This window comes from Nerophis lumbriciformis, linkage group LG22 (assembly GCF_033978685.3).
Source record: "Nerophis lumbriciformis linkage group LG22, RoL_Nlum_v2.1, whole genome shotgun sequence".
Taxonomy (NCBI): Eukaryota; Metazoa; Chordata; class Actinopteri; order Syngnathiformes; family Syngnathidae; genus Nerophis; species Nerophis lumbriciformis.
In genome coordinates this window covers 35,208,498-35,220,936 of record NC_084569.2, presented here as the reverse complement: position 1 = coordinate 35,220,936, position 12,439 = coordinate 35,208,498, and the positions used below count along the sequence as shown (strand labels likewise).

Here is a 12,439-nt window from a genome sequence, read left to right as displayed (position 1 = left end):
GTATATACATATACATATATATATATGTATATATATGTATGTATATGTATGCTGTCAATATACTCCTCCCCTCTTAACCACGCCCCCGCCCTCAACCACGCCCCCGTCCCACCCACGACCACGCCCCCCACCTCCCGAAATTGGAGGTCTCAAGGTTGGCAAGTATGAGTATAAGTCGCATTTTTTGGGGGAAATTTATTTGATAAAAGCCAACACCAAGAATAGACATTTGAAAGGCAATTTAAAATAAATCAAGAATAGTGAACAACAGGCTGAATAAGTGTACGTTATATGAGGCATAAATAACCAACTGGTATGTTAACGTAGCATATTATGGTAAGAGTCATTCAAATAACTATAACATATAGAACATGCTATACGTTTACCAAACAATCTGTCACTCCTAATCGCTAAATCCCATGAAATCTTATACGTCTAGTCTCTTACGTGAATGAGATAAATAATATTATTTGATATTTTACGCTAATGTGTTAATAATTTCACACATAAGTCGCTCCTGAGTATAAGTCGCACCCCCCGGCCAAACCATGAAAAAAAACTGCGACTTATAGTCCGAAAAATACGGTATATGCATACTAGTTTTAACTATTTGGCTGTTCTAGTTTTTTATTTTTTTATTTTTTTATTTTTTTATTTATTTATTATACACTGTAGCACTTTGAGGTTGTTTACTCAATGTAAAGTGCTTTTTACAAATAAACTCTATTATTATTAATATTATTATTATTATTATTATTATTATTATTAATTTATTTTACGTACAAATTGATGGATAACCTGCTGTGAAATCATAAGTCAGGGTGACAAGCAGATATTTAACTATTTATTTTTACAAAAAAATGTTTGAATGATGTTAGTATAATGAATTCTGCATGATCTGATTTTATTTAAAAGGGAAACTGCACTTTTTTGGGATTTCTGCCGATCGTTCACAATCTTTATGAGAGACAAGAAGACAAAATTATATATATATTTTTTTTTTTTGCATTCTAACATGTAAAAATCAATCAACCAATTCTACCTCTAAATCATTTAAAACATGCATGAAAAACAGTCAGCAATACTTAATTTACGTTCGGTAACCTGTATAATAACCAAGCTGTAGCAACATTGTTATTGTAAGAGCAAACACTGAGGAACTCGTTTTCTATGGAAGTAACGCATCGGCGTGCTTCGGTATTAGCCGTAAAAGCTAACTACGGCAAGAGATAAGATCGCTTGTACAACAACACGAAACGTGTTTGAGTTTGTAATGCACAACACAATGCGATATGACACCAATCTGTACTGACTGAAAAGCATGAACAATCATATTACAGTTTCTGTAAAATATTAGCACACGCTTCATTTTTTGTTTGTACACAGCTAGCCAGACAGTGTATGTACTGTAGTTGTACTAACACTCATGACATGCTGCGTGTATCATGATCAATATTAAAGTTTGACCCACTCGATGGACAGTTGGCCATTTGGTCCAGCTGGCCGGGGACATTTTTTCCGGTTTATTTGGGTAATCACTCCATTTATGTCGAATAGCTTGGCTTCAAGTTCCACATTTTGCAGCTTCGAGTCATGCCAACCTCCCTCTCTCGGTGTCCCGACGAGGGGGTCACAGCTTACTGCGAGGTTTGTTTCCCCGGGATGCAAACGAACTACTCTGGACAAGGCGTGCGGGTAAAAACATGATTTAATTCCAACTAACACTCAACGAGGTACAAAACGGAAAACAACCCGAAGGTAAGCGTGCCTATCGCACGCGGAAGCTAAGGCAAAAACTTAGGACATGAAACTATAGACATGGACCTCATGAAACTGTGGCATGAAATAACTAAGACTTACTTTGCAAGGCATGAAGTAAACAAACAGCATGAACTATGGTATTGCATGAAACAAGCAATGACGCCAGGACTACTGACTGGCAAAGACAGGCTTAAATAATGGTCTCTTGATTAGAGCAGGTGCGTGTCCCGAACACCAGAGGCAGGTGAAACTAATAAGTTGCCATGGTAACTAAAACAAACAAGGGTGCACAAAAACAGGAACTATGGAGTCCAAAACTAACAGAACATAACAAAAACATGATCCGTACCACGGATCATGACACTCGGCTCCCGTCTGCTCCAACGTCTTACTCTTCCTTTGTACTCGCTTCTAGAAGCAACAGTTCATCCTCTGTATATTCAGCTTCAAAAAGATAAGTCATCTCATAGATAAATAGTCGTGTTTGTTGTTTGTTACCGAATCTGTCATGATTAGAAGGCAAACACGCCTTTTTTTCCGGAAGTAGAAACACACTTGTTGCCAGAAGTCGGACGTGCGATGCTATGGACGGAAACAAATGCGCCGAGTAATCAGTTCCGGCAAGAATTTAAATGACCAAAATACGGTAAATATTGTACATATTACATATTGTTATGAAGGTGTATGTTACTACATTATATATATACTTGCAGTGTGTATATTGTACATATTACATATTGTTATGAAGGTGTCTGTTACTACATTATATATATACTTGCAGTGTGTATATTGTACATATTACATATTGTTATGAAGGTGTATGTTACTACATTATATATATACTTGCAGTGTGTATATTGTACATATTACATATTGTTATGAAGGTGTATGTTACTACATTATATATATACTTGCAGTGTGTATATTGTACATATTACATATTGTTATGAAGGTGTCTGTTACTACATTATATATATACTTGCAGTGTGTATATTGTACATATTACATATTGTTATGAAGGTGTATGTTACTACATTATATATATACTTGCAGTGTGTATATTGTACATATTACATATTGTTATGAAGGTGTCTGTTACTACATTATATATATATATACTTGCAGTGTGTATATTGTACATATTACATATTGTTATGAAGGTGTCTGTTACTACATTATATATAGACTTGCAGTGTGTATATTGTACATATTACATATTGTTATGAAGGTGTATGTTACTACATTATATATATACTTGCAGTGTGTATATTGTACATATTACATATTGTTATGAAGGTGTCTGTTACTACATTATATATAGACTTGCAGTGTGTATATTGTACATATTACATATTGTTATAAAGGTGTTTGTTACTACATTATATATATACTTGCAGTGTGTATATTGTACATATTACATATTGTTATGAAGGTGTCTGTTACTACATTATATATATACTTGCAGTGTGTATATTGTACATATTACATATTGTTATAAAGGTGTTTGTTACTACATTATATATATACTTGCAGTGTGTATATTGTACATATTACATATTGTTATGAAGGTGTCTGTTACTACATTATATATATACTTGCAGTGTGTATATTGTACATATTACATATTGTTATGAAGGTGTATGTTACTACATTATATATATACTTGCAGTGTGTATATTGTACATATTACATATTGTTATGAAGGTGTCTGTTACTACATTATATATATACTTGCAGTGTGTATATTGTACATATTACATATTGTTATGAAGGTGTCTGTTACTACATTATATATAGACTTGCAGTGTGTATATTGTACATATTACATATTGTTATGAAGGTGTCTGTTACTACATTATATATATACTTGCAGTGTGTATATTGTACATATTACATATTGTTATGAAGGTGTATGTTACTACATTATATATATACTTGCAGTGTGTATATTGTACATATTACACATTGTTATGAAGGTGTCTGTTACTACATTATATATAGACTTGCAGTGTGTATATTGTACATATTACATATTGTTATGAAGGTGTCTGTTACTACATTATATATAGACTTGCAGTGTGTATATTGTACATATTACATATTGTTATGAAGGTGTCTGTTACTACATTATACATATACTTGCAGTGTGTATATTGTACATATTACATATTGTTATGAAGGTGTCTGTTACTACATTATACATAGACTTGCAGTGTGTATATTGTACATATTACACATTGTTATGAAGGTGTCTGTTACTACATTATATATAGACTTGCAGTGTGTATATTGTACATATTACACATTGTTTTGAAGGTGTCTGTTACTACATTATATATATAGACTTGCAGTGTGTGTATATAAAACGTTGATGAAGGGTTTTGAAGTTGTTCTAGAGGGCTTTGCTCTCATCAGCCGCATTTTCCAAGCGGTTTTTATCATCTATAAAATCCGGAAAAAAACGTGTGTTCTTGTCTCTCATATTTATTGTGAACGATAGGCAAACTTTTTTTTTTTAAAGTGCTGTTTCCCTTTAAGTTTAAATTTAAATTGTTTAAATTGTAGGAGCTCATTAAATTTTTCTGTCACAATCTTAACAAATTAGTGTGTTTACTAAGAAAGATTAATAAATGATTGATGCCTATTATTTATTGGCCACATAGAATAAAGTGGCAGACCATGTCTGGCCCCTGGGCTTTTGAGTTTGACACCTGTGTCTTAGAAAAATTACATTAAATTTTTTTTAAATAAGCTTACAACTATCTTCCTCCCTCTTCGCAGTTCTTTGTGATCCTGTTGCTCCTCGTCTTGACAGAAGCTGCTCTCGTTCTGGTCATACACATCTTTCGTGATCAGGTAAGCTCACTGTCAGGTTCAAACACTGATGACATCTATTAAACAAGACACAAGATTGCACTCCTTCTTTATTTGACTTTCTCCCCCCACCTGACCACAGCTGCTTCCAGAGGGAAGTGGGTCGTAAACAGCGTTGCCTTTGGTTACTGAACAGTTCAAAAGAAGAGGTCGTAAAATAGTTCAAGAAGAGTTCCATAAAATAGTTCAAAGAGAGTTCAATAAAACAGTTCAAAGAGAGTTCCATAAAATAGTTCAAAGAGAGTTCGTAAAATACTTCAAAAAGAGTTAGTCTGGAAGTTGGGAAGATCCTGCCATCTGTCCGCTTTGGAGTCCCAGTGGAGTTTTACGAGCCTTCCTCCTGGTAGACCCCAAAGACAGCTCCCGTCTCCCTGCCAGGAACTCAATGTAATACAAAGCTTTTGTGATAATTTAGAAACAATTATTCTAAAACTCACTATCTACACACGCCAGTGGTATAGGAATTTAACCCATAAAAAGGCCCCAAAAAACGTTTTAATTTTTCATACTGTAAACCAGGGGTGTCCAAACTATGGCTTGCGTGCTAAGTGTGGTGCACCGGCATCCGCAGTTTGGCCGGCGAAACGTCATGAGTTTAATAATGAATCTGTGGGGTGTTGTCAAATAAATGTTAAATATATGATGATCTTGTTGCTGCAACTTTGCCACTATCTTATGGACAATGTGAGTAATTCAGGTCAATGATCATGAGTCGTGCATTTAAATGAAATCAGCACGGCATTTATCTGTATGACCCAATCAAACAACCTTCCCTACACTGCAAAAAGTCAGTGTTCAAAAACAAGAAAAAAAATACAAAAATGAGGGGTATTTTATTTGAACTAAGCAAAATTATCTGCCAATAGAACCAGAAAATTTGGCTAAAACAAGTAAAATTAAAGCTGCAAGCAGCGATGGACGGGACCGAATTTGACGGCACATAAAATCCAAACCGGAGCAGTAATTAAAACTCTTTGGTCAACGTTTAATCAGAAGGGTTCAATCTCTTTCCTGTGCTAGTTTGAAGCCGACACGACAAACGCGCTCAGAGGAGATAAAGTTTGAAAAAAGGTGACCGGTTTTTACAAAACTTTTGTTTTGAAGGGGGAATTGCAAACTTCCTGTTGATTTTTTTTTCTGGGGGTTGTTAATATATGAAATGTAGGTTTAAGTGAGACCTACATAGAGGTTTTTCTTTCATGTCTCTAAGACATTCCTACTGGAAGTTAGAGGCAGTTTTGTCTGAGTTTTCTTTCTAGGAGCAGTTGTGTCTGTGTGTTCTTCCTAGGGGGCGCTAGAGCGCAATTTTGAGTTTTGGGGTTGGGTTTTTTTATTAGATCGCAATTTTTGCCAGTCCTGATGTGTGTGTCCAGTTTGGTGAGTTTTGAAGCATGTTAAAGGGGTCAAATTACAGCTGAAAGAGGCAAAAGTGACTGTTTTTACTAAGTTTTTGTTTTGAAGGGGGAATTGCCAACTTCCTGTTGATTTTTGCTGAAGAATGAAATCTAGGTGTAAGTCAGACCTACATAGAGGTTTTTGTTTCATGTCACTACGACATTCCTACCGGAAGTTGCAAGTCGTTTTGTCTGTGTTTTTTCCTAGGGTGCGCTAGAGCGCAATTTTGAGTTTTGTGGTTTGGTTTTTTTATCAGATGGCAATTTTTGCCAGTCCTGATGTGTGTGTCCAATATGGTGACTTTTGAAGCATGTTAAGGGGGTCAAATTACAGCTCTAAGAGGCGGCGGAATAATAATAGTAAAGAATAAAACGCACAAAATACAATAGGGTCCTCTGTCCCAAAGGGACATTCGGTCCCTAATTAGCTAACTTCAATGAACCCAAAAATACCTTAAGATAAGAATATTCTCACTAATAAGTGCACTTTTCTTGGTAGAAAAAAAAAGAGACCTTTTTGCTCAATATGTTGAAAAATATTCTTAAATGAAGTAAATGCTAGTGCCATTATCTTGACATAATGCATTACATTTCTTGAAACCAGCAAACTTATACCAAAAACTAATTTATTGTTCTTAATGGAAAGGCAACAAGGCAACCGCTTGTTACTCTCGGGGTCTCCTCGCCGCTCAGGCAAATCATATTGTCTAAAAATGCATTTTTCCATCGATAACATGACATCATCGCGCCAAGTGCGTGCTCTTTCAGTCAATTAGTGCGCATATATACAGCCAAAATGTTTTTAATTGTCATTTTGAGGAATTTATCTGAATGCATGAACTATTTCTGTTCAAAATTGTTTGAAATGTTAAATGTTTAAATATTAACTGTCAGTTTACTGTACTGTGCCAACTGTACTACTATATGAGTACCTATTTCCTATTGTTTCATTGAAAATAACACAGCAAAGTCCATTTGCCTGTTATCTGTTTTAATTATGAGACACAATTGTGTCAATCATGATTTTTTTTTCATGCTTGAAATAAGAAATTATTACTTTAAAAAGGTAGTTTTATATTTGTGAGTGTTGATGACACAGCTTTGCAACAGTTGATATTGTAGTTTCAAGCATGTTTTACTCAATATAGGTCATCAAATCTCAGCAACAAGCTGTAATATCTTATTGAGATCATTTAGGACCAAAACACTTAAAACAAGTAAAACACTCTAACATGAAATCTGCTTAGCGAGAAGAATCACCTTATCAGACAGAAAATAAGCAAATATCACCCTTATTTGAGATATTTCATCTTACTTAGATTTCAGTTTTTGCAGTGTAGTCATGGCGCACAAAAAGTCAACACACATGGTCACACATAACCAGTGTTGGGTTAGTTACTGAAAAGCAGTAACTAGTTACAGTTACTAGTTACTTCATTTCAAAAGTAACTCAGTTACTAACTCAGTTACTTACACCAAAAAGTAATGCGTTACTGTGAAAAGTAACTATTTAGTTACTTCTATTTTCTTCTTTTTTTAAAGCTCCAATTAATGGCCTTTTAGCCTTCATTTCAGTACTGTTATTGCACTGGAGAATAATACAATCTGTTGATCAACTTGACATGCATTTGCATCACTCAACTCTGCTAAGCCATGTGGTCTACATACAACACACAAAGACAAAGATATGTTACAAAGGCCAATTTGTTTCTGGCCAGAACAAATTGACAAAACTATTTTAAATAGCTGCAACATAACATACATAAGTAACAAACAGCATAATAACAGCATAGATGTAAAGCAAGAAAGGCACACACTACATACACAAAGTCTAACCAGGCATTTTCTTCCTCAAGTAATTCTTATACAAAATCATGTCTGAAACCCAGAACACTCTACACATTTCCCCAGTTTTAGTTTAGAGATAAGGAAAGATTGGCCTGGCCCACTAGGATCCCTCTTTATGTTTGTGAACTTTATAGTCTATACATTTAGAGTGATGTGATAATCAAACACTCTAGAAGTCTAGAATGAAAGAGTATATAAGAGAATTGACAGCAACGTTCCCTCTCAGGAGCGCGCATGTGCAATTGCGCACTGCTCAAGCGTCCTCTGCGCACGGCAAATCTATGCCATGCACAAAATCAAATAAAAAAATAAGCGCATAACAATTTTCGACACACAAACACGACAGAGAAAACCGTTTTCGTCATCATTGTTCAAATATTGTAACGTCTGTCGAGACGCTTTGAGGACATGAATTCCATCCATCACTTTACTGAGCAAAACTCTTTACTGTCGGCCATAAACACATCACCAAAACATTAGTAAAAAAAATGATATCTAGCAAAAGTGGTCATTTTCTGCAGTACAAACCAGACCAAAAGCAACTTTGTTATATCAACAGCAGCCGCTCGCTCTCTCACGTGCGCCAACACTTGCACATATGGCACTTAGCCAGTGATGCGTTTACAGCCACACAAAAAGTCGGACAACTCCAACACCACACATAAAGTGTCATTCCAGGTCGTTACACTATGATTTACCAATCAAATGTGTGCTTATTCTAGTGTCATTTATTAGGAATCTTAATTTATAAATATTAATCATTAAATGCTGTTAGTATATTAAATAAATACTAATAAAAATATATTTTTTACAAACAGGAAGTTGCAGGAATGTACACATGATCCCCTGCTTTCATCTCATTGTGCAACATGTGAATGTTTTAATGGGAACTAAATGCAATGTCTGAAAGGGGTACAAATGATTTCCAAAGCAGGACCTCCACCCAGACAAACAATACAAGTACACAGTTCATGAAAAACAATATTTTTTGTTATTGTCATTATAAGTGGGCCTAAACACTTATATTAGAAATGGAAATGACTGCTGTCATTTGATTATAATAATAAGAGAATGTTGTCTGTCTATCTGTGTTGGCCCTGTGATGAGGTGGGGACTTGTCCAGGGTGTACCCTGCCTTCCGCCCGAATGCAGCTGAGATAGGCTCCAGCGACCCCGAAAGGGACAAGCGGTAGAAAATGGATGGATGGATGGAGATGTAAGTTGTTATTTAGTGAGGTTTGGGACAGGTGTGCTGCTGGTGTAGCCACAGTGTGCACGTCTAAAGTTGCTCACATGGACTCCACTCAATGCTCAGGGACTTTTTGCCTTTGCTCACACATGAACAATTAGAGGGAACATTGATTGACAGAGTGTGTACCTTCAGCGGTGAATGGTGGTGGTGGTGGAGGTGAAGTGGCATCAGAGTCTCTGTCTCTCTTTACTAGCTTCGTCGAAGCATGTTGCTATGTACGGTAGCTTGTTTCAGCAGATTTGAATTGCTGTTTTGGGCAGTAGATGGCATCTTTGATCCAAAGCACAATTTACATTTAACTAAAATGTTATTTTCTTTGTGCTCGACAAAAGAAAAGTAGTGAAAATATCTCCATGTTAGCAAACTCGACTTCTGGCTCCGCCATGATCAGACACGCCCCCCCCCCCCTCGCTCCCCACACTCACACTCAGACACACCCACACAGAGCGCATATGTCTCTCTCTCTTCTCCGGCTTGTGACACAAGAAGAATCAGAACGATGACACAAGCAGCGCTCCGATAAAACACACTTTATACTACATAAAAAGTAACGTAAAATAACGCAGTAACGCATCATGTAGTAACGGTAACTGAGTTACTGAATATAAAAAAATAACGCGTTAGATTACTAGTTACCGCCGAAACTAACGGCGTTACAGTAACGCGTTACAAAGTAACGCGTTAGTCCCAACACTGCACATAACACAACTTTCTTACTGAACTTTGTGGATATTATAAATGAAAAAAAAAAAGGTCCAAGCACCATGAAACATTCCATAGTACACCAATTTAAATTCATTACAATGCATGATGGGTGCTGCAAAGAGAAAAGGAGAAATAGGCATGGGCGAAACTGGCCAAAGATAGGTGTGCCAAGCTGGTGGCATCATATTCAAAAATACCTGAGGCTGTAATTGCTGTTAAAGGTGCATCAACAAAGTAATAAGCAAAGGCTGTGAATACTTATGTACATGTCATTTTTTTTGTTTTAGTAAATTTGCAAAAAAAAAAAAATAAACTAAACCTTTTCACATTGTCATTATGTAAAATTTTGAGGACAAAAATTAATGTATCCCATTTTGGAATAAGGCAGTAACATAACACAAATGTGGGAAAATGTGAAGCGCTGTGAATATATTCCGGATGCACTGTATATAAGTGCTCACTTGCACAGTACAGATTTATTTTTGCTTATGACTTCCTGGAAATCTTTATTATGGGATTTTTTAGAGAGGAAATAGTGACGTATTTATGTGAATACACGTGAAAGCCCACAGAGGAAGTGTACCTTCCTCTCCGGCAGGGCTAGTGTGGCAGAACCAAATATAATATTTAACAGGACTAGGGATGATGTTTGATAAGAAATTATTGAGTTCGAGCCTATTATCGAATCCTCTTATCGAACCGATTCCTTATCGATTCTCTTATCGAGTCCAGATAGGTTGCAACACACAATATTTGGTTTAACAAAAGCTCACTTTTATTATATAAGAAAAAAAAAAAAAATCTAATAAATAAATAAATATTGACTGTTACCCCCCTAAGAAAATTAAATAAAATAAATAAATATTGACTGTTGTTACCCAAAGTATATTAAGTGAAATTTTTCAGAAAAACAAATATATACAGTAACACAAAAACAACCTGTCTCTGTGATCACTATAGGGGTATAAATAATAATATAGTGTTAAATAAAATCAGTCCCTTGGGCACAAAACCTAAAAATAATACAGCTCTCCAAAAAGTGCACTTCTGCTGCTATTTGACATACCTGTTTGTTATGATGCTTTGACATTTTTGCACTTTATTTCTTTATTGAAAGAAAATTCTATAAAGAGAAAAGTTGTTTGCAAATGTGGTTACAATGCTAAAAAATGAAAAGTTAACGCTAAAAAAAGAAATACACTTTATTGATTATTTCTTCATAGGGGGAAAGATGTGATATGAGCTAGACCAGGGGTCGGCAACCCGCGGCTCTAGAGCCGCATGCGGCTCTTTAGCGCCGCCCTAGTGGCTCTCTGGAGCTTTTTCCAGAAATGTATGAAAAATGGAAAAAGATGAGGGGAAAACAATCTATTTTTTGTTTTAATATGGTTTCTGTAGGAGGACAAACATGACACAAACCTCCCTAATTGTTATAAAGCACACTGTTTATATTAAACATGCTTCACTGATTCGAGTATTTGGCGAGCGCCGTTTTGTCCTACTAATTTTGGCGGTCCTTGAACTTGTTTACATGTATAACTTTCTAGGACGTGTTTTATGCCACTTCTTTTTCTGTCTCATTTTGTCCACCAAACTTTTAACGTTGTGCATGAAAGGTGAGTTTTGTTGATGTTATTGACTTGTTGGAGTGCTAATCAGACATATTTGGTCACTGCATGACTGCAAGCTAATCGATGCTAACATGCTATTTAGGCTAGCTATATGTACATATTGCATCATAATGCCTCATTTGTAGCTATATTTGAGCTCATTTAGTTTCCTTTAAGTCCTCTTAATTCAATTTATATCCCATGACACACTATCTGTATGTAATATGGCTTTTATTTTTTTGCGGCTCCAGACAGATTTTTTTTTTGTATTTTTGGTCCAATATGGCTCTTTCAACATTTTGGGTTGCCGACCCCTGAGCTAGGGAAAATAACAACTACACTACCCAGCATGCAACAGGAGTGACGAGCATGCGCGGTAGCCCCGAAAAGTGTTGCTGCATGTTGCCACCCGGCAGCTAAGAATGAACTCAGCCAACACGCCTCGTCTGCATTATTTATAATTATAATATTTATAATTATTATAATTTGTTTACAAGGAAAGAAAAACAAAAGTTAAAAAAGGGAGATATGTTGTATATATATGTATGTGCTGCGGTTGCTTTAAGAACGTTGCGACATCTGCCGTGAAGGAGGTGCGTTGCTAGCCTGGTTGCTATGTTTCCGGTTGGTGGTAAAAGTGTTCGTCATGTGTTTGTACCCTGCTCTCAGTAAAGTTATTCATTGGATTATACCTTTTGTTTTGAACTTTATTACACATTGGAGCGCTTTTTCCGGTCCATTGTTTTCCTGCGTTCTAGTGATGGGTTGATGAGGCGTCATGAAGCGTTTCGACACATTGCAAAACTGTATTGATACTGTGTCGATACTGTGTCACTAAATACTGACATCTGCTGGACATTAAAAATCCCTACAGGCAACCTATGGACCGACTCAACTGACACTGATTTTATGACCTAGTACAGGGGTCACCAACCTTTTTGAAACCAAAAACTACTTCTTGGGTACTGATTAATGCGAAGGGCTACCAGTTTGAT

General features: G+C 35.9%; 1 protein-coding gene across 1 annotated transcript in view; it reads left to right on the top strand.

Moving 5' to 3' along the window:
• Positions 1-12,439, top strand: part of tspan4b (tetraspanin 4b) — a 45,109-nt gene that overhangs the window by 17,978 nt on the left and 14,692 nt on the right. The window contains exon 4 of the mRNA XM_061973797.1: positions 4,543-4,617. Coding sequence (XP_061829781.1) covers positions 4,543-4,617 — 75 coding nt within the window. The remainder of the gene's footprint in view (positions 1-4,542; positions 4,618-12,439) is intronic.